The 23,790-nt window shown below is 33.3% G+C and overlaps 1 protein-coding gene across 1 annotated transcript; it reads right to left on the bottom strand.

Moving 5' to 3' along the window:
- Positions 1-7,224: 7,224 nt before the first annotated feature.
- Positions 7,225-23,280, bottom strand: LOC129223447 (protein artichoke-like). The gene is made up of 2 exons (XM_054858064.1): positions 21,741-23,280; positions 7,225-8,623 (listed from the first exon to the last, which is right to left on the bottom strand). Exons 1-2 carry the CDS (start codon positions 23,035-23,037, stop codon positions 8,511-8,513), a joined length of 1,410 nt encoding a protein of 469 aa, XP_054714039.1. The 5' UTR covers positions 23,038-23,280; the 3' UTR covers positions 7,225-8,510.
- Between the last annotated feature and the right edge of the window lie 510 nt (positions 23,281-23,790).

Below are 23,790 nucleotides of genomic sequence, written 5' to 3'. Positions count from 1 at the left end.
AGGCTGTATGCATCTAAGGATTATAATAAAATATGTTATGAAACTATATTATAAGGGCTTTAGACTGCTATCTCCGTTTAGTAAAAACAACTTTTTTTTCATAGAGAAAAAAAATCATAAAATCGGTAAAAATGCAGTTTTTTGGCCGTAAAAATGATTTTTTTTCTTTATCAAAAACCGAACTAAACTTTCAAAACCAATGTCTAGAGGATATATGGGTCCTTATTTGTTTTATAAAAAAAGAATTATTCAAATAGGTTAAATACTTTTGAAATAGAGTGTCCATTTCAAACGGAGTGTTTTGCGGGTTTTATCCAAAATGGCGGATTTTGTGCATTATTGTAATAGACTGTAACTGAAGAAAAAAAAAATTCCTTGCAAAATCCTTTTGGGATATTTCATATTTCCCTTAGTTGTAAGTACTGTAATTTTTTCAAAAAATCTATGATGGTCATACAGTAAAACCTGTTAAGTTGACCACCCTTGTAAGTTGACCACCTGTCTATGTTGATCGCTTTTGTCAGGAACGGAATTAGTCCTATCTCATATAATGAAGGAAAACCTCTGTAACTTGACCACCTCTCTATCTTGACCACCTGTCTATCTTGACCACTAATGTACGCTAAATTTGGTTTGAAGTGTTGTAAGAAACCCTTTGTAAGTTGACCACTTGGTTTATTTTTTTAAGCTTTCTTCTGCAAATTATTTTTTTTTATTAATAATAATAATAATAATAATTATTATTATTATTATTATTTTCTTTTTTTTTTAAAGGTTTCCAAAAAGGTTTTTAATGCTTTGATGACAGACTAGCATTTTACTAACTAAACAGCAGCATAAAGCTTATGCGCTTATGCTGCTCTTTACTCTCCAAACTTGTTTTTCATTTGTTGTTCTATTTGAGATAGCTTTTTGTACTCTGTTCAATGAAAATAGGTGTCAGTAGAAAAGTTCAAAGTCTTTTCTTTCAGTTGCAATATGTTGTGGCAACACAGGAATAGAGCTAAAAAGAGCAGGCCCGGATCTATACATTTTAAGCCCCCCTGCAACAAAATATGTAGGGCCCCTCCCTAGTGGCCAGCAGTGTCTGTTTGTAAAGTGAATAAGTCTTAGTGCTAGTTTTTTCTATTTTTTCTTCAATTTCTTGGGCCGTTAGCCCCTTTAAGGACGCGGGCCCCTCGCACTGTGGGTATGCAGGCCTGCTAATGAGTAAAGTTACATGTTTCTGGTGCAAGGGATTAAGAGATATGACATTTTAATTTTGCCTTTATGAACTGGGAGAGTCGCGCTTATTGCTCTTTTTGCTATAAGTTGCACAAAAAAGGCTTTGAAAAAGAAAGTTAGTTGAACTTAAGAATAATAAAAAGTATGAAATATTATATTGAAATTAATTGAAAATGGGGAGAAAGCCAGAGAAAATTTACCGGTACATAGGGAATTTTTAAAACTACAGTGTCTAATATAGTTATAAACAAGGAAAAAATAACAAAATTATTTGAATAGTATTTTTAATTATTGTTTCACTTTCAATAATGTTAAACAATGAAAGTGAGTTGAACAGAAAGAATAAGGGTGAATTACTCACAAAATGAATACATGGTTCAAGAAATGACAAAAAAAAAAAAAAAATCATTACCGCCCTTTATAAGTTGACCACCTGTCTAAGTTGACCACCAAAGTACTGCACCGCGAGTGGTCAACTTACACAGGTTTCACTGTATGATACTTTCATACCTGCCTGCATGATTTGAAATGGAATGACTCACCTTAGACTCTCTAAACCAATTGCTTTATCGGGAATAGGATTGATTAAAGGACTAGCGGCCCTTGAATGAAAGTTTGAATTAGCATTTTTTACCTGTGTATTATTGCAAAAGGCGGCTAGTTTGAAACCAATTAATTTATTAATTGCTAAAGGTCCTTTCATATTATTATTTTTTGTGTTTTTAACCCCCGACAAAGGAAGGGGGTTATAAGTTTGACGTGTCTGTGTATCCGTTTGTCTGTCTGTGGCACTCTAGCGCCTAAACGGATGGATCGATTTTGGAAAAAAAAAAAATGTTTGAAAGGCGAGTTGATCGAGAGTGTTCTTAGCTAGATTGCGTCTTCGGATGACATAAATTAATAAAGATATTAATTAAAAACCTCTAAATGGTTTTTCGCGATTTTTGCAGTGAAAACATATTTAAATTTTTTTAAATTTAGTACCAAAATGAAGAATATTTTTTTCTGCGTCTGATAGAATGTGTTTGGAACTTCCATGTGATATAGAATTCGAACTATAACGCTTTTTTAAAGCAGATTTTAAATACAGCTAAGCCTTTATTCAAGCGATTGGTAACCGAATTCATTGTTGGCCGACAAGGAACTTAAAAGCAATTATTTGAAATTTTTATCTGTTGTCAGCTTCTATTTGTTAACAAAAAAAGTACTTGTAATTTATTTTTAATAGTATAAGGCATTTAAAAAGATTTTCGATTCTCCCTCTTGATTCTACATTTGCGACTCAATCGGTTTTTTTTTTATTTTTAATTTTAATTATGTTAATTTATTTATTTTTAATAAAGTTACATAGAAAATTGCTTGCCCTTTTTTTTTTTTTTTTTGCACCTTGTACATTTGGTTTGCACAGTCAGTAATCAGTAGAAATAGTTCTGTGATTAAAGTTATGCTTGTTTGTTTTATGCAGAAGAAAAATATATTCTTCACTAAAGATATTGGTTTAATTTTCTTTGCAAAAAGTATTAAAAGTTTTTTGATCTATATGCAAATTATATTATCATACAGCAACTTGCATTATCAAAGTTGAACAGTATTTTAACATACAAGGAGGGGTGGGGGGAGTTAATTATATCAAAATTTAAGTATGAGAAATTTCTAATTACTTTTTGCTGAAAATTTCAATTAAAACTTCCAGAGAAGTTGAAAAAAATAATTTTTTTCGATTTTTCCGGAGTGGAAATTAACTTCTTCGGAAAAACTTTTTTTCTCGTTTTTTTCTGAAATTTTCCGTTTTTTCCCCTACTATTTTCATTTCTACTCGGGCCACATAATAATGAATCGATTGACTGCCTATCTTACATCTTTAAACGAGCAATTCTTGTGGGTGGTTGTATTGTATATGTATTACTTTTTTTTCGTATCTCGGAAACGGTTTTAACGATTTGGATGAAATTTTTTTATTTAGATGTAGTTTTGCATTCTAAGTTCATCTGCATCGGTGTTTTTTCCGTAAAACTGCAATTTTTTTTTTACAGAAAAAAACTTTTTTTAAATGTAAAATCTGCTTAAGTGAAGCCTTGAAAAAAACTTGACACGTAAGGCAGACCACAACAACGAAAATTAGTCTCGCTTTAAAAATTCAAACTTGCTCAGGGTTTTCAGGCTTGGCTGATATTAGGCACTTCGACTAATTTCACTCACACTTGACTCGGAAGAAAATTCAAAAGCATTAGCCAAGTCGATGTTTGGCTTTAAGTAGTCCATGTTTGCAACTCGCAGTTTCATAAACTCGGCAAGTCTCTGGCGAAGGCGAATGTATGGTAATGTGGTCCTTTGACGATAAAAAATGGATTTGAGGGATTTTTTTTTTTTTTTTACATTTTAACGCAGCTTTAAATTGCAAAAATCGAAAATGAAATAAAACAAAGTGACTTTCTTTTATTTTTATTTATTTATTTATTTATTTATTTTTTTTTTTTTTTGGTGGGCAGATCTACGATTACGTGGTCGTGGTGAGTTTTCAAAAATTTTGGTGCAACAGCCATTACAAATGTTGCATTAAAATGTAAAAATTCCTCTTATCAATTTTGGTAAAAAGATCATTAAATACTATACGGTATTAAAGTTAAAATTAATCTGTCGAATGAGTAAAACAACTCGCTCAAATAACATTTAAAAAAAAACTAAAAAAAAAAAAACTGTTAAGATGTAAATTAATCCGTCAAATCTATTTTTATCTTCAGTCTTGCCAGGCAACTTATGTTAGAGCATTGGAGAGTACATATTTTTAAGATTTTTGAAACTTTTAATTTTTTTTTCTTCTGTGTGATTTTAAGGATAAATCATCATAATTAGGATTTTGTGGAACTAATGTCATTTTTATAGTGTTTTTACTACGATCTTTTTGGTATTTTAAACAAGACCGTTGACGTTATTTAGAAACTAATTCCTTTGGATGGGGAATTTAAAGGTTTGATGTTCTCGTTCTCACTCTTAAGAGACATTTTGGGAATTATATGGTTTGTATTGACTGATACACTATTTTGGGACTATTACTTTTACAATTTTATGCGTTTTTCTCCTTTTTATTCAGGGGGGATATTCGTCACTTGATCTCTGTTCTCTAGCAAGAAACTATGCAATAATTTAGAGAGCCAGCGCAACATTGGACAGGATGGATCGGGATTTTCAGGGAAATGTTTGAATTCATTTAAGAACTGTTGACCTAACTCGAATAGGAATTTGTAAGACTTGCCTCTGTGCTAACTTCTTTTTTACTCCTATACGTTTTTCTGATTTATATTGTGTGATTTTTGGTAACTATGTGACCTCTGAATGCGATGTGAACCACATTGCAAAAAAAAAAAAAAAAAACGAGACGTTACTGATTCGGGATTTTACCTGTTTTCATCTGTTTCCGCGTAAAATCAAGTGTCTTTACAAAAATGTTTTTAGAATGGCTACAAGTTGCACGAATGCAGACTATTCACAGTTGTGAAAAATATTTCTTACTACCAGTTTAAAGATTGACGGAACGTGTTTATTCAGTGTATCGACTTTAGCTCGATTACGGCCCGCCCAGAATGACTAAGCTCCATATGGGAGCGAGCAAGGTCACTGGATAGCTGCAGCTTTGCAAGGAGCGATTTGCAGGCGAGGTAAATGCTTAGTTCTTGCTTTCAATTCTGTCTAAGCTTTGGCTATTGCTGCAATAATGCGTCTGGTGCTTTCTTGGTACATCAGAAAGGTTCAAATCAAACTCATCAAACCTACCTTATTTTTCCAGAAGGTTCCCGAGTCATGTCTAGCTTTATTCAGGGGAATTTCGAAATTCTTCAAAGTTTCAAGGATAATTTCAGAAAAGTGACTGACATTTAGCGGAAAACGTTCATGGTTTTTGCAAGGTATGTTACTGGCAGAAATTGAGCACATCAGCTGCCATTATTTTCTAGGAACGTTTTTAAATTGTTTTTACATGCATTAACTGTGAGTCCCAAAAGACAAAATCTACATTAACGCGATCGAAGCCGAGGGTAAAAACTAGTTTTATTAACTTTTTGCTTTTAAATTATAATTAAAAGAGTACATACTTCGAACCTTAAAAAAACAATTTTCCGAAAAAAGAAAAATCTTTCAAAGCCGAGCGAGGCTCTGTCGTCCAGGTGCTTGTTAAAAATTGGATGAATCGTTAAAGCGCTACGGTGGACCATGTGTCAATACAAGACTGCTAAAATAAAAAAAAAAGTCTCCTGCTGTTACTGAAGTCGGTTAAAATTAGCCTATGTTACCCGTGCTATAATTAAAAATCGATTGAGTATTACAGTATTAAAAATCTCTGAAACTGGTGTTTTATCTAGTGTAGTTTAGACCTCATGGGGGGGGGGAGAGTTGTAACCCTCTTAGCCCCCCCCCCACTCTAGTTCCGTCACTCCACCACTATTTGTATGGTGTATATTTTTATTTGAATGTAATACAAACTCAAATTCTCAAAAGTATTGCAGCACACTCAAATAACCTGTTTTTGTGCGGTAGATAGGGTCCGCATAAAAAAAATCGCTCAAAATTGCACTATTAAGCACGTGTGTTAAAGATAGGTTAGTCAATTGAGTCCCAATTGGTGTGAAAAATTGATAGACCGCAAAAAAAAAAAAAAGGTTTGGGTGTACTTAAAATCTTTGAAATTTCTCTTTTAGCTAGTGTAATTTTAGACCTCATAGAGGGGAAGGGGCCACAGCCCTTTTCAGGGACTGATTTACGGCAGGGCATTAGGGGCCCGGGCCCGGGGCACCAAAGGAAAGGGTGCACCAAATTTATGTCAACTTTTTTTTTTTGGGACCAGTGTTTGGGGCCCCTAACTAATGGAAACAAAAGAATTTTGTCATTTGACAATTTTTTTTTATTAAATGAAAGCATATTAGCCAATTGTTGTGTAGAACGATCATTTTCGATATTGAAGAGAATTAAATGTCCTTTGCGTACTCTCATTTCTGATGGTAAATTATCTTTATTAGCTCTGTTATCAACAGAAGGAAGTTTGACCTAAAACTTGATTATGAGGACATTATAGATGAATTTACTACAAGAAAACAAAGGAGAAAATATATAAAGAATCATTGATGCGCAGAAAGCACATTATGATTTACCTTTACCATTTGTATCATAGTTTTTCCATCTGCAACTGTAAAAAAATTTTAACATGAAAATCATAAATTTATTTTAGATTTATACTAAATGATTTCTTTGCAAAACATCTTAATTATTAACTTTTTTTCGTATGAATTCGGTATTTTAACGTTTTCTTCCTATCAAAATAATATCCAACACTTACCATCATATTTTGTGTGTGTGTGTTGAGGAGGGGGCACCATATTTATCAGTACCCGGGGCACCCAGGTGTGTAAATCGGTCCCTGGCCCTCTTAGCCTTTTATTTTCGAGGTAGATCGTGCAAAACGTGGCAATGCAGTTAGTAAATAAGTAAAAATGCATTAATCATCAACATCTTAAACCGGTTCATAACATATTTTTCTTCCAACGAAACAAGATTTCCTGCTTTGTATTTCTGGTATCACATTAGATTTAAAATATAATATTTTTCTATACTGGGCTTTCGAAAGTGAGGTTCTTAAAACTAAGACCACGGGACGCAAAGAAATACGAGAAGCGATGGAAGAGACATTTAAAAAACAAATGATATTACTAATATTTCAATTATTATTATATATGTATTTGCATCTGCTTCTCTCGGCAAGTTTACATTTAGACTTGTGTCACATTTATGAAACATCTATGCGAATTGCTGCTTGTTTTGCTTAAACATTTACTTCAATTTTAGGGCAATTGTTGCTTCAAGGATATAAATTTAAGTAACCATGAATATATATTTTTTTCAAGTGTAACCCTTATCTGTTTGACATCATGTGTCATTGGCAAAATTATTTACCTAACAATGTTTTATGAAAGGAATTCGTGCATTTCACTAGGTTAAAAATACAAAGGGAAAGTATATCACAAGAAACATTTTATTTTATCTTTGGAAATTACAAATATACATTACAGAGACTGACACAAAATATACAGTATTGCATTTCTTAGTCATTGCAGACAGCTTAGTATAAATAAGCTGCGTTCTTTGTAAAAACTCCAATGGCAGCCATCATCATTTACTACGGAACACATAATCGATTCTATTGGTGAAGTTTTGAAAAGTGGGAAATAATGCTACAATTTTATGAGACTGAAAAGTTTTGCAAACATGAATTAATAATGATTTATGGCTGACGTATTCCACTTCTGCGAAATACGTAGAAAAAGTATTTTTGATAATCTAATGATTATCAGTCAATGAAAAAAAATTGAGGCATATTTCGTGTTAATATAAATAAAATTAAGTTATATCTTTTCTTTATGTCATTAATATTTTTATGATTACATTATTTTTCAATATGCTATCTAAAAATAATTTTTTAGCTGTCATAACTCATGAATGAAGGCGACAGTGGATTTTAATTTTATTTTCCTTTATCAATTTGTTCGATCTGACAGACCTCGTGTTCTATCTGAACTGGTAGTATAACTGGACATCTTTGTTGATTACTAACGTAACACTTGAATGTCATTTTCAGTTGGGGATAAATGGTATGTTCTTTGTTAAAAAATGTTAAAACATTTAATCCAGAATTATAGATTATTTATCATCGAAAATTTTCTTTTGTCGAAGAATATTTTTTAGTTCACATTTTCATGTCGTGAAGGTAAATAATTTATTACGATATTAATTTATATCTTCTATATGTTTATGACAGATATGTTTTTATCTGAATTTGACATTAACTGAACGAAATAATGATCTAGATTTTGTCTGCAAGTATGATATTGACCATCTTTATCTTTCGTTGGCTCACGTATTTCACTAGTTCCGAGTGTTATTTTGTGAGCATGAGCTGAATGAAATAACGATCTAGATTTTGTGTGCAATTAAAATATTGACCATCTTTATCTTTCGTTGGCTAACGTATTTTACCAGTTGAGTGTGTAATATTACGAGCATGGTCTGAATTAAATAATAATCTAGATTTTGTCTGCAATTATAATATTGACCATCTTTGTCTTTCGTTGGTTCACGTATTTTAGCAGTTCAGTGTGTAATATTACGAGCATGGTCTAAATTAAATAATAATCTAGATTTTGTCTGCAATTATAATATTGACCATCTTTATCTTTCGTTGGTTCACGTATTTTAGCAGTTCAGTGTGTAATTTTGGGAGTATGCACCCTCTCTGCCGGAGGTCATAGTACATTTTCGGATAGATAACACATTTGTTTTCCAATTACAATCACTCCTCTGGTTTCCAAATCTCGCAAAAGGTGGATGAATTGATCGTTGCAATCCCAAGAATTTCCTACAGAAAAAAAAATAATTAGTGTTCATGTTTCATCATACATTTTTGTGCAGCTGCTTAAAAAAGACAGTCAAAAATACATTTCAAAATTGTTTGTACTGAAAAAAAAAATCAAGAATAAAAAGACATTCCGTAAAAATGAACGAATTTGCGAAATCTTTGGAGCTGAACTAGAAAGCATTATGTTGAATTCGAAGTAACAATGGCTTAAAAAAAAATAGCAGAATGATTGATATGGGTCATTCTCCAGAAAATGTAACTTTTGAACGCAAATATTTTTCAATTTCGAAATCTTTTGTTTTCCTTTTTTTTTCCCATTCTTACATGAAAATGTTACCTACTAGAAGTAATCATAAACAATGGCCCAGCTAAGTCCCAATTATTTTACTCATAAGTAAAAAAAAAAAAAAAACCTTGTTCACGAAAATTAAAAAAAAAAAAAAAAAAAAAAAAAAAATTTAATGTTTAAAAATCGAGGCCGATTCAATATCAAAGTAGTAATTTTGTTAATTGTGCAAACAATGAGCTTTTTTAATGATTAGTGGCTGGGGATCTAATACTAAGCTCTCTTAATTAAAGTACGGCTTAATTTTTAGTTATCCTTTTAGTTCAAATGTGTGTTAAAAATAGTATTTAGTAAATTTCAGAATATACTGGCAATTTATTGATGCGATGTCATTATTGCCATGTGTTACTGAGAAATGGCGTTTTGTGTTTAGGTAATGGAGGTAAGAATTTATTGTGTGACATGATTCCTTATCCTACTAAAAAGAACTAAAACATAAAATTAAACATACTTAAACAATTAGTATTTGAGACACTTGTGAAAGGAATAATAAATAAATAAGTATATACTTTTCATTGAACAAGTTATTAAGGAACATAAACAGTCACATCAGTGACATGCCACGGAGGTGAGAATTCACATGTTGTGAACCAAAAGTATTATCAAAAAATTGTTGGCTGGTTAAAATAGAATTTCTTTCTGGTGAAATTAAAAAGCATTGTTAAATGAATTGTTCCTTAAAGTTTTTACAGTAAAAGGCGCGTGACAGAAAAGTTACATTTTTTGAAGAATAACCCATATAAACTAATTAATCACCTCGGCTGTTGTTCTTTCTTACGCCTGTTAATGCGAACTTAATGCGATCTTAATGCAAACTGCATTAAGATAAAGCTTTTTGAAACTTCAAATCACCTTAGCGTTTAATATTTTGGATAATCTTTAAAAAATTGCATTTTTATTACGTAGTTAAAAAAAACACCTTATCTAATAAGCGAACATCCATTGTTTTTACAGGTAAACAATAGATCTGCCGAGGGCAGGCATAAGGCAGTAACTGCAAATTTTTCACTTTTTATTATTATTGTTTTTTATTACAAGCTTGCTCATTTGGTTTCCGCTGGAAAAAAAAAGCACGAAAAAGACGTCTAATGGGGTGCTTTCCTTCAATCAAAAGTACTGCTTTTAGTCATTGAAATAGATTGAATGAGCAAAAAAAAATTACATGAACACAGAAAATACTTTCATTTCCCCAACAGTTATTTATTTATTTTTTTTTTTTTGATTAATTTTTTTAAATGTCCGATTTTTCAAACAAGGCGTGATCTTTATGACGTCACAAATGATGCAATTTGGCGCATCTTTCTATACGCTTCCATGTTATGATAATAATCAAGCAGCGAATCAAATTTGCGCTCTACGCTTGATATCAACCATATCGTTGCCAATACACGTGAGTAAAGATGCGAATTAAATATTTTGTTCTGTGAATGACAACAATGAATGGCATTTCAGCATTTGTGATGTCACACGACAGAACTGTAAACAATGAAAGCGTAACGATTTAAGTAATTTTTTTAAAATATTAAACTTAAATAAATAATTTAAAAAATGGTCAAATCCTATGTTTTAAGCATGCTCTTTCAGAAAAAAAAAAAACTTTTAAAATTTTGGAAACGACCCCATTCCAACATTTCCATGTTGTTAGTATTAAATCCAAAACGATTTTCTTCCTTCAAATATCTCTAAAACTCATTTCTGCAGATACTGCCGTTTACCTGCCCATGGCAGAGATCATCCCGAAACTCTCCAATGTCCCACTCCACAGACCTACATACAACAAGTTGTGGAAATAATTTTCACAACTGATTACAGAAAACGTTTTAAACAGACAGTATAGATTCCATCGAACCTGTTCTCTGACTGTTTCTATTTCTCACTAAATCATATGTTTCAGTAATCGGCAACTTTATTTTTTTTCCCTCCAAAAAGTTTTGTTTGTGTGTCACATCACAGCTATTTCAGATTACGCATTATCTTAGACAATGCTGTAGTTTGGGCGAGGAGGAACGCGGTGAGAGGGGCGTCGCCCCCCGAAATTTTCTACTTTTTTCAAAAATACTGCAAATGTACTCTATTGATTTATTGAGAAAAAATTTCATTTTGGAAATTACCTGTCCGTATAAGCGAAACAAAGTTTTCTTTATCAAAGAAAACTTGGGAGGAAAAGCGTCGTCAAACATGTACTAGTTATCATGAAATTGATTTTCATCAGTGTATTTCAAGTTGTTTTCTAAAAGCCTTGAATTTTTCTTTGTCCATATTACTGAGTTCTGGAAGTCAATCAACTCCATATCCAGATTTTTAATTTCAAGGAAATTTAAACATTGTAGGCCGGAAATATTGTCCTCCATTTCTTTTTTGAACATAGCACCATGAGCTTTTAAATTTCTGAAATCTGGTTTCAAATTCACTTTGAATTATAAAGCTATGTTGTTTTTAGCATATCTATTTGGCATGTGTAATTTCTTTGTGAATTTTTTCAAAAAGAAAATAAATTAAATTTATTTGCCTACACCATATTAAGACTTACAATTTTAGCCATTGGCTAAAACAGTTTTAGCCATTTGGAACCCCCAGAAACAGTGGGGGCCCTAGGCCATGGCCTAGTTGGGTAATTCAGTAATCAGGCCCTGATCTTACAACGGATAAGTTTATATTTGTCCTTTAGTTAAAGAATTGTGTGTTTCTTGCACTGTAAGCATAAATTTAAATCGTTGAAAGTATTAGAAATATTATCGAACTTATATGTTTTGTTCATATTAGGACATTAAAAGTTTAAAAGCATTTTCGAAACCGCTATCTAGCTTAGTTTATTACTAACGGTACCCGCACGGCTTTGCCCGTAGTAGAAAATTAAAAAGTCGTTTGATTCGCCAGTATATTTACAAATAATGGATGATGAATTTCTTGCTAATTTGCTATATTAATTTGCTCGTCCATGTTGCGGTTCCACGATATGATAATTTGGTAATTTACTCGTCCACGTTATGATAATTTGCTCGGTAAAATGTTCTTAAAATTGCAATAGAAAAAGAACAAAATCGAATTTTCGAAAAATCGCTTCGAGGTGCACGCACCCATGCTACGGTAGGGAGGGGGAGCCCCTCCCCCTCGCATAACAATAATGTAATTATGCATTTGTGCATGTATCTTCTTATTTTCTTCCTTATGCAATATATAGATTACACACCACATCCTTTCTCTGGAAAACTACCCTCCCCCCCACACACAGAGGAAAGCTTTGAAATGATGGGCCTGGTCAGGACACAAATTTAATAACCAACAATTACCATTCAGATGTTTCTTCTTCATTAATTTTTACCCCGATTAGAGTTAAAATTTGTAGTTGGATGTTCAAGACGCAAGCGGAGCTTGCAAGCTTAAAAATTAATAGTCTAAGTTCAAAATATATCGATAAAATTGAATGAAATATGTGTGTTTTTTAATGGAAATATCGGCATTTTTAAAATGGGAATTGCAGTTTCATTTTAGTGCATTGTGTGTGGATATTTTATCTTAAATACATTATCTCTGTGTAAAACGTCTAATCTTCTTCCTCATCCTGTGATATTTGTTTTAGTATTGTGCTGCTGCTTCAACAATAAGAGATTAAACAAGAACTTCGTCCAAACAAAATAACAATCTCTCTCACTTATTTGACACTCAAATTTGCTTCAAATTTATGTATTTTTAAAAGTTTAGCCACAGAGGTTTTTCACGAATTAAAAATCGAAAACACGCCTCAAAAACTGAATCAAGCGTACTTTCACGCTTTGTACATTTTATAAAAATTTAACATCAAACAAAATAGGGGAGGTGGGGATAGCAGTTGGGATTTTTAAAAGTATAACACTTCAAGGTTTTGGTATTTTTTTCAAATACAAGATGTCAAACATTCTAAATGTTAAAAGTTTAATCTAAATGTTACATTTTCATGAATTGATCACTATTTTTATTTTAGTCTTCACTGCTTTTATGCATACAAATAATGATTGTACGTGTTGCAAGGGTTGCTCACCCCCCTTCGAGCAAAAACGCACCCACCCCCTAAAAATCGCGAAGACTCCCCCCCCTAAAAAAACAGAAAATACCCCTCAAAAGACCCCCTAAAAATGTCAATGGCGCAGTTCGCTCCACCTCCATAAGTGGGCACCCCTGGTGTTGCGGATGTAATTGTATTGTCACACTAGAAACACGTACAAACCATTATTTTTTTAATACCCAGAATAAAAAAACAAATATCGATCTGTAAAAACGTCACACCCGTGCAAATGAAATGAGCAATATTTTTTCATTAAAAAAATGTCTGGGAGTATTTTCGTGAATTGATTTTAAAAAAAAAATTTAAAAAAAAGCTATATGTCTAGACGCATTTTCAAAAATATATTGTAAAAAGTAAGCTATTAAGTATATTAAAAAAGTAAAATAAAATGAAAATTATCGCAACTAGAATTTACTTCAGGGAGGGAAAGGGGATGTCATAATATTCCTTTACATAAACTACTATATAAGCATTGCCAGTATGCGTTAAAACCAAAGGCTATGGAGAGTTAATTCCCCATCCCCCGCTGTTCTCCTGAAATAGGGAAGTCGCAACCTATTAAATGTTCATATTTTGGCTATTGGATATTGTTAATTGACCCACAAAACTAAAAAATTCACCATCGCCGAATTTTAAAGCACCGTGATTGATTTTTAATGGATTTTTAAAAATCCACGCGCAAAAGTGCGCTCTTCTGTAACGTCATGAGCCTACGTCACAGGGCGCTAATGGGCAGCCTTCCGCCGAAGATCCCTTGTTTTCGTACAGACATTTTGAGCGCGCTGATATTTTTATTTTTTAGAAATTCAATAATCCTTTTGAACACACTATGGAGGCCGGATTCGTTAAAGCACAATCTAAATAATTTTCCTCAAGTAACATCAATGATGATATTTGAATATTTCCGAGAGGATGAGATGTTTAATGTTCCAGAAACGCGAGGAGTTAAATGCGAGGAGATAAGCCTTTTACGTTTCGTCTTCGAAGTCGAATGCACATCCTTCGGCTTCTCCCCTATCGGAAGAGCGCATGACGTCACTTCCTATGCCATTTGACGTTACAAGCGCTTGAACTTTAAAAATTAATTAAAAAAAAAACTACTTATCGTATCGCAAATTTTTTTTCACCTATGATGTTCATACATGTTACTCTATCATATAAAAATAAAATTGAAAAATCGAAAACTTCCCTATTCTCGTGGAAAACGTACAATAGTTTACTCGCGTGTAGAGCAAATGCTTGGCAATGTCCCGATGAGTGTAATCAACTAAACAGTTGATTACACTCTGTGATACTGGTAGCGGCACCTGTGCCTGGTGTGGTCGGCACGCCAGATATAGTTGACTGTCGTGTGAAGGATGAGAAGGATGACAGGTGATACTTTCTGATTACACTTCCTCACAACTACCTATTCGAAAGTATAATAGATTCAACTGAATGCCCTATTAAAACCAAGGCTACGGAGTTGGAGGGGAAATATTAACTCCGGTAATTTTAGAGCTGTCAATTCCGACTTCTTCAACCTAAAACCAGTTCGACTCCGATTCCGAAAACACTGTCACAGTTGCGGATTTTAAGGTTTTTCATGATGGACTCCGACTCTTGGAATTTTAAACCTTCAACTCCGACTCCATAGCCCTGATTGAAACTAATGAACCATTAGGCGATCTGTTTCAGAAAAGTAATTTTTTTCTGAGCGTAAAGATATAAAGGAAGCATACAATGTAGAATCTAATTAAAACAAAAAATTCACTCCGATGCAAAATGTCCTAATCTGTAACGGAAAAATAACCAAAGTATGTCACATTTTCGTAGATTATTTTACACTAGTGGTACCCGCACGGCTTTGCCCGTAGTAGAAAATTAAAAGGTCATTTGGTTCGCCTGTATATTAACCAATAATAGATGATGAATTTCTCGCTAATTTGCTCATCCACGTTATGGTAATTTGCTCTTCCATGTTATGATAATTTGCTCTGTAAAATGTTTTTAAAATTGCAATAAAAAAGAACCAAATTTAATTTTCGAAAAACCGCTTCGAGGTGCTCACCGCTATGCTATACGAACTAATTTTGTGCCAAATTGCATAAAAATCGGCCGAACGGTCTATGAGCTATGCGCGTAACAGAGATCCAGACTTTCAGCTTTATTATTAGTAAAGATAAAGAAAAGAAAGACATTTTTAAACACTTAGATCTCAATCTTTTATTCCATAAGCAACCAATTGCTTTATCTTTTTTGTTAATTCATTGACAAAGCAATAAAATATTAAAAATTAATGCTGAAGAAAAAAAGGTAGGGGAATGTGGGGCAATATGAAATGGTGAAATACTTTCAGTTTACAGCGTACCCATCTAGCAATATTTTAATTATGTTCATTAACATATAGTGGATTCCAATCAAAAAAAGAAATAGCTCTAAAGATCAAGGAAAAAATTAATACAAATCATTGTCAAAATTTGGTGCACAACATTTTGTAGTTTATCAATTTTTTATTTATTTATTTATTTATTTATTATTATTATTATTTTTTTTTTTTTTTTGAGCAATCACGATTGCTTATTGTTCTTATTTGACCGTCTTTGATGTTCGTGCCTTTTTCAACCCCCACCGACACCTGCAGGCGCGACTCCGTCCTACACACACATACGCACTTACGCACTCACACACATGCACACATGCGCCTTTACACACACGCCAACGTGCATACACACGGGTCTACGCACACACAAAAGCCTGCACATACACATGCACAACTAATACACACGTCTCCGTTCAAGAGGAGAGGTAGGCTTGGAGGGACAGGAGTCGTGTCTAGAAACAAGTGAATAATGAGTAGGGTTCTGTAGCAAATCGTGATTGCGAAAAACATAGTTTGAATTCAAAATCTTAGAATTCAAATTAATTTTTTATGTTTTTTTTTCGTGTTTGAAAAACGATAAAGTTTTTGCAATCACCAACGGTAAGAGCTTATTGAGATCTACTTATATCCAGGGCCGATCCTAGCAGGTATGCAGCGTGTGCACCGCACAAGGGCGGCCAAAGGAAGGGGTGGCAGCAGGCCGCATCATATAGTAGTTCTTATAATAATCAAGCAAAATTCCTCAAGAATTTCTCACTAGATAACAAAGTAGAATAAATATGCTGTATGAAAATGTTCAATTATCAAAGTAAGTGCCGATTTCCCGACAGCATAGCATAGTTTAAGAAAAATAGAATGTTAAGGAACATTGTGTTGGTTCATTGTCCATTATTATCTACTCTTTACACACATGCTTCATTTGGTAGTAAAATTTGTGACAAAACTGGTAATCAGGCATGGATACAGGGGAGGGGAAAATGAGGGAAATGGCCCCCTCCTGAAGCATGAAAGGGTGCCTTCTAAAAGGAGCATCGAGGGCAGCCACTAATGTTTACCCCTCAAGCTTTCATAGACTATAGATATAGTTTTAGTTTATATATAAAAAAAACTGATTAGATACTCTCGCAAGCGTTTCAAACAATAAAGTCTGTGTTTTCAAATCGGGAATTCGTGGAGTGACAGGGGAAAATTACAACTCCCCTGAGGGTCAAACATATACGAATGACGAACAAAAATTTTGTAATTTTCTCCCTTTGCAGCAATTTTTTCTAATTAAAATCACAGATGAACTGCTCGGTTTTAAATCTGGTAGGAGGACATTGCTCTTGACCCGGGTAGTAAATTTAAATGTGACTCCAAAACAAAGATCCAAAAGGATGCCATGACCTCCTTGACGAACCACCGATCTTAAGGACCCAATTAAGCCTCTGATTCACCCCTTCCACCTTAATTGAATGAAACATAGCGTAAAAATGTACTCCAAAATCCAAAATGTGTTTTCAGAAGATAGCACTTCCTAATGTCATCAAAAATTGCTTAATAACATTTTTGGATTTCTTTTCGAAATTTTTGTGATGGAGGGCCCGCAATCCATTCGAAAACATTACTACTAAAGATAGTCTCAATTAGTGTCTTTAAAGAGGCCCCTAATCCCACCCGTTCTAACTTCACGTATTGAAAAACGAACTAAAATTGCGTTTTTCAAACATCAGTTTCGAGAACTTTCGGGGAAAGACGCCGGATTCCCCTTTTTTCCAACGCAATCACTATACTTTTAAGATTTGTATTTAGATAGTTCCGTGGAGCCATAGAACACTTCCTGCCAAAACTAGCCTGAAATTGACTTCAGTTTCAAAAAACAGTTCACGAGGGCACACTGAACTCCCGCCCGTTCTTTGTTCCATCGTTATCAAATAATGCTTAAAATACGTTTTTGGAACTTCAATTTTTAAAAAATTCCGGAGAACTGCCTTGTTTATGTAACTTTTCACAGCGATAGGGCATACCCATCAATCGTCGAGGTGAGGTGGATAAAAGTCTATAGTTGTATTTTTCAGATATTAATATCGAAAAATATCCGAACGATCCGCCGAAGCTTCCCATTTCCGTTAACGTCACTAAAGATAGTATAAAATTGTGCTTTTAGAAATATCCGCTTCGGAGCTTCAAAACCTTTCCTTCTCAAAAATAGCCTGCAATGGATTTTAGTTCCAAAAAATATTTTGGTTAGAAATATTTTCAGGATTCCCCTTATCGTTTTCAAATATAGTCAAAAGTGGGTTTTTGAAACAATAATCTCGAGAAATTATCGAAGGAAAGCCGCCAGATCCCCTTACCGTCACCAAAGACAGCCTAAATTTGCGTTTTATACTTCAATTTCGAAAACTTTCGATGAGAGACGATTGAATTTCCCTCCCTTTAGAAACGTCAACAAAGATAGCCCAAAATTGCGTGTTTAAAACTCCAGTTTCGGAAAATTTTCGGGAAGAGTGCCGATACTTCCAAAGCTACGGTCAAAAAATAGCTCCAAATTGATTTCAATTTTAAAAGAATTTTGGGAAAGAAATCCAGATTGCATTAGTACTTTCCCTGAAGTCTCGAAAAAATTCCTAAAATTGCGATATTTGGCGTCAATTTCGAAAATTTCTCCATGCACCTTGAATATACCCGACTCTTTAGTCATTGCAACCAAACACAACCAAAGATTAATTAAAACAATTTTTCATACGCCAATTTCGATAATTTTCTGGGATAACCCCCCCCCCCCCCCCACCACCACCCTGCTTTCTCTCCTCCGTCCTTCTGATGTCACCGAAGACAGACTATAAAATGGTACAGACAGACTAGTAAATTTTGGTTTATCTATTACTTTCTTCAAAGATACAAATTGTACCTAAGGAGTTTCTTACTATAAAACTTGTCTTCCTTTTTATAAGTTCATCGTTCTTCTTCTTCTTCTTCTTTTTTTTTTTCCGTTATTTGAATCAAAATTTGACACAGAAATTTGAAGAAAGATTTATATGGACGTTAAAGATTAGTCAAAATATGCAAATTACTCTTTGAGGGGCGGCACATTAGGGCTTTGCACACGGGCGGTCGACACCCTAGGATCGGCGCTGCTTATGTCCAGTGCGGTACTTATTTAGTTGACATTGCGTATGCTTTGATTTTAAATGTTTAATACATTTGTCAATTGCACAAGGAGCAAAGTGAAAGAGTAGTTCATTTTACTTACTTATTCATTCATTGATTTATTAAATCATACTAATTGATTCATTTACATTCCATCACTTCTATATTCATTAATTTATTTTCTCAACATTAGTTAATTAATTTATTTATTCGTTTAATAGTCCTCTATATATTTATTTATTCATTCAATGGATAAAAAATAGTTTAATAATAAAACAAGAAATATTTCATTCGCAAGTTTCACGTTGCCCCATACAAAAAATAAATAAATATATATTTTAACGTATAAATTTGCTGCCAAAAAAAAAAAAACAATGTAAGTTTTATTATAAAATACATTGTTCTTTCTTTGTGTGGGGAAATGTGGGGCAAAGTGAAATGGTTTAGATCACTTACTTTTTTCAATATAAACAAATTGGAATTTTGTTCTAAATTTATGGTTCACAAAGAAAGAACAATATATTCTGTAGTAAAACTTGCATTGAAACATTATTTTGAGTTTTCGGCAGTAATTTTGTTCCTCAAAAAAAAAAAAAAAAAAAAAAAAAAAAAAAAAAAAAATAGGTGGAAAATTTTTACTTTCTTTTTTATGGGACAAAGTGAAAAAAACTTTTTCGAACGAAATATTTTTTATTTCATTATGAAAGATATTTTTGATCAAATGAATGCGTAAATATAAGAATGAATGAATATTTAAAAAGAAAAGGAAACCAGTTGATGTGTGCATCACATGACTTCCTTTTACTCCAATTTAATGTCATTTCCCCATTACTTGCAATTTTAATGTGATTCAATAGTTTACTCTCTAAATATCACCAACAGTGGCCAAATTGAAATCAGATTTAAAAAAAAAAATCGCCAAGTTGAAGAAAAAACTTGGCGACCAAAAGACTGGCGATATATTGCCAAGTGTCCAACAAATTATAACACCACTTGAGTTTACATCGAAATTAACAATGATTTCCCCCCAAAAGGGGCAAAAGACCCCTTTTGAAACACCCGAATGCAACCAAAAGGGGAGGTGCACAACTAGACTCCACTAGGAGTCTACGTACCAAATTTCAACTTTCTAGAACACACCGTTCTTGAGTTATGCGACATACATACGCACATACAGACGTCACGAGAAAACTCGTTGTAATTAACTCGGGAATCGTCTAAATGGATATTTCGCGTGTCTATATGTTCTTAGCTACTTATCCATGTGTGGTCGAGTCGAAAAAAAAAAAAAAAAACTCAACATTCATTTGAGGGTGAGTAAAATGGAAATTAAGGTCGATTTTTGAATGAAAATTTTTTCGCGAATACAATATGTACTTCCTTTTTTGTAAAAGAAAGTATAAATGAACAAGTAAAAAATTAACTAATTAATATACGAGAAAAAAAGATTGAATAAAATAGTAAATGAATGAGAAAATAAGTGAATGAATGAATAAAAAAGGGAACTATTAAGTGAAGGAATGTAAACAAAATAATTAATAAAAAAGATACGCAAGTGATTTGATTAAGGATCGAATAAGCAAACGAAATGAGCTATTTCACTTTGCCCCGCATGCACTTGAATAATTGTACAAATTATTTAAAACACAAATTAGCTTAATATTAAACAAATAAACACTGCACTTTTATCTCAATCAATGTTGAAAACGTTAAAAACAAGAACTTTATCATTTAATAATAACAAAAATAATTTTTGACTTACAACAAAATATTACAATATGAGTATCAATTTTTGAAAACTGCTTTCATTATCATGTTCTTTGATTTTCAGAAATAACTTTTTTTTGACTGAAATATACTACTGTGTAACCATAGTTAAAATATTACAAAACAGTTGATGCTAAAAAAGGGTAAATATTTCACCATTTCACTTTACCCCACATTCAACTGCTGTTCATTTTGGAAAAAGTAAGTTTTCTTAACTATTTTTATTTCACTTTGCCCCACATTCAACTATTGTTCATTTTGGAAAAGGTAAGTTTTTCTTAACTATTTTTATTTCACTTTGTCCCACATTTAACTACTGTTCATTTTGGATAAAGTAAGTTTTCTAAACTATTTTTATTTCACTTTGCCCCACATTTCCCTATAGTTCAGTAAGCATTTGTATCAGAGAGGTGAGCGTTTGTGGTTCTTTTTTTCGTGTGAAAAATAAGTGCTTCATATGTATCCATAAATCTTTTATGGAATTAGATCATCCAATTAATTATTCCATTACCCTCGTCCACTAGCACAGCCAGAATTTATCTTCTGGGATGGGAATTGGGGAGAAGGATCATAACCAGGGCTAAGGTAATGATGACCTAAAAATTCTTTTAAAACATTCTTAATTCTATAATAATAATAAAAATAATAGTGAATTTTTTAATTAATAATAATAAAAAGAAAAGAAAGAAAAATAAATGCTCCAAAAATTATGAAAACTGACCTTAAAAACTGAAACAGTGTGCTTTAAATTTTTGAGAAAATGTTCTGCATCAGCTTTTTTTATTATTTAAATTATAAATCATAATTTGTATTCATAACTGAATAAAATAAAATGGATTATTATTATTATTTAAATTTGAGAGATTTCTCTCCAAAATTATTTGAGATAGACAGACCAACAGACCACACATGATGCAAATCCCTTCCAATTCTATGTATCACCCCTTCAGAACGAAAACCCCCTTCAGTTGTCTGTTGGAGTTCTTTCTACGGTTTTTTCCCTTATTTAAAAAAAGAAAAAGCGGGGAAAAATGAACAGGCAATTCGTTAATGTTATTCCTTCTTGTTTAAGCCTTTATGGCTTTTTTTTTTTTTTTTTTTCTATTTAGAAAAACAAGTTGGAAACTCCTTTATTACATGTCTTGATGCATGAAAAACCGCTCATATTAAATGCATTATTATTTTTTTCTTTTAAATTTAAAATTGGGCCGCATGTAAAAAAAAAAAAAAAGTTGGGTGAAAAACACAGTATATTAAACGTATATACATATATTTTTTTAAACTGCAAAACTGGGTCACAAAAAGATTCTGATTTCTAAAATTTTTTTTTCACTAAGCGATTTTTTCTCGGACTTTCAAAGTTCTGTTAGGTTATAACCCATCAGCAGTGGAATAAATAAATTACATATTTTGAAATTTAAGGTGCAAAGAAAACGTTCTATAAATTTAATAATGAAGCAAAATTTACCTGAAATTTTTAAGACTGACAGCATCCTGTTGTGCATTAGATGATGGTGTTTGATAGAGTTTAAGTGATTGTCCCTGATGTCTAGTTCATACAGGCTGTTGAGGTTTTTGAGGCCGTGTCTCAAGGTGGATAAATAGTTGTGGTGAAGGTAGAGAAATATCATTTTTGGGAAGTAGTGTCCGGTTATTGCATCTATACTTCTCAACTCATTGTGGGATACATCCAAAGATTGCAAATTCTTCATACCACGGAAGCAGCCATGATCCAGAAATAAAAGATTCGTGTCTGATAAATTCAATACTTTCAACCCTTTCAAGGGAGCTAAGGTGGGACAAATAGATTTTAGGAAATTTCCGGATAAATCTAACACTTCAATTCCGTTGAGATTTTCAAACAGTTCTTCATCCAATTCAGTCAAATAATTATGGGATAGGTTTAGATGTTGCAATTCTGTGAGGTGATTTAAATTATTTCCAATTGTTTCCAAATTGTTGTAAGCTAAGCTGAGACTTTCCAGTGCTTTCAAGTCGTTGAAGCTATTTTCAATGTCCGAAATCTTATTATTATCGAGATCCAAGTGTCGAAGCTGCGTCAACCCTTTCAAGTCCTCCTTGACAGTCGTTAACCTGTTGTCTTTGACGTAAAGGACTTCCAGCCTGCTCAGGTAGTTGATACTTCCATTTAGAGATGTCAGGTGGTTTCTTGACAGGAATAGCGTTTCTAAAGTCCTGGGGAAGGCGTTTCGTTCGATTTGAGAGATGCGGTTTTCGCTGAGGACTAAGAACGAGAGGTGGTGAAGATTTTCCAAAGACTCTCTAGATATTTTCATTAGAAAGTTTCCCGACAAACTCAAAGTTCGCAGGCTTGTCAGACGTTTGAGGGCTTCCGCAGGAAATTCCGTGAGCCTGTCTTCGGACAAGATCAGCAAGCCGAGAGAGTCTTGTCCATAAAACGCATCGTCGTGAATTTTTCTGATGTTGCTGCCATTCAGAACCAATTTTCTGACTGAAATATTTCTAAGAGCGTTATGCGGTAGTGAAAATGTATGCACATTCGTTATTTGTAGCTTTGGTAATGGCTTCGAAAAGCGATTCTCCAGTGCATTCCGAACAGTCTCCAAATTCTTCACATCATTGCACGTAACGATTTTATTCGGATGCATGGAGCACTCACAGGGATAGATGAGATCAGCCGGTGGGCATTCGAAACTGCTCCTTCTTTGAGCCTCAACTTGCGTCATTTTGCATAAAAATGCAAATGATGCTGACCAAAAGAGCGAAGCGACAAAAAATTTCATCTTGGCAAGAATATTTTCCAGATATTTGCCTTTTTTTTTTCTTCTTTTCCGAAATCCTAAATTATTAGGGTTATAAAATACCCTCTATAGAACCCTCTTCACGTACCTGATCTGCTGGCTCTTTGGGCTTGCGATAAGTTGTGTATTTATCACGGAATCGAAGTAAAATATTGATGGCCATATATAATTATCAGCGCTCGATTTTCCTTAGAGCTGCGCTCCAGAGTTTGGCGGAAAAGTGAGATATAAACGATCGCTGAAGGGGGATTTTGCTTTTTAAATTCTGGTACCCCCACGTGCTGTTCACGTGCAACCGGAGTCCTCCGACGGGGATTGGCTGAGCTTTGTGAGGGGCTCGGCCTATCGTGAATGGGAGCGCGATGGGAGCCGCTCTCAGAATAATAGGCAGAGGAAGTCCGCTTTTGAGAAGTGCTAAAGGAGAAAATGAAAGAGAAATGAATTGCCAATGTGCCAAGGAAGATGGATTTGTTTTTTTGAGTGACAGTTTATGTCACTCCCTCGTCTGGGAACAGAAAAAAAATCTTTTTTTAATGCTTGAACACCGACAAACACATGATGAAATTTCTTCTTTGATTGAGCAACGTTGGAATTATTTCTTACACGGAACAATCTAAGCTTCTAATGATGTAATAAAATGCCCGAATTAATAATAATTATCTTTGTGGAACTTATTTTACAAAAATGTAATCAAAGTTTCAAAAAGCTAACCAACACGCTTTGTAGGAATATGAA

The sequence above is a fragment of the Uloborus diversus genome, chromosome 5, assembly GCF_026930045.1.
Source record: "Uloborus diversus isolate 005 chromosome 5, Udiv.v.3.1, whole genome shotgun sequence".
Classification (NCBI taxonomy): domain Eukaryota; kingdom Metazoa; phylum Arthropoda; class Arachnida; order Araneae; family Uloboridae; genus Uloborus; species Uloborus diversus.
The sequence above is the reverse complement of the archived record's forward strand: the minus strand, read 5'-3'. Positions and strand labels throughout refer to the sequence as shown.

Excerpts from the sequence above, each read along its gene's own strand:
- LOC129223447 (XM_054858064.1), bottom strand. The coding sequence starts at position 23,037 with ATGAAATTTTTTGTCGCTTCGCTCTTTTGGTCAGCATCATTTGCATTT. Across the intron at positions 8,624-21,740 it reads GTCAGTCTTAAAAATTTCAG|GAAATTCTTGGGATTGCAAC; the intron begins GTAAATTTTGCT and ends TTTTTTCTGTAG.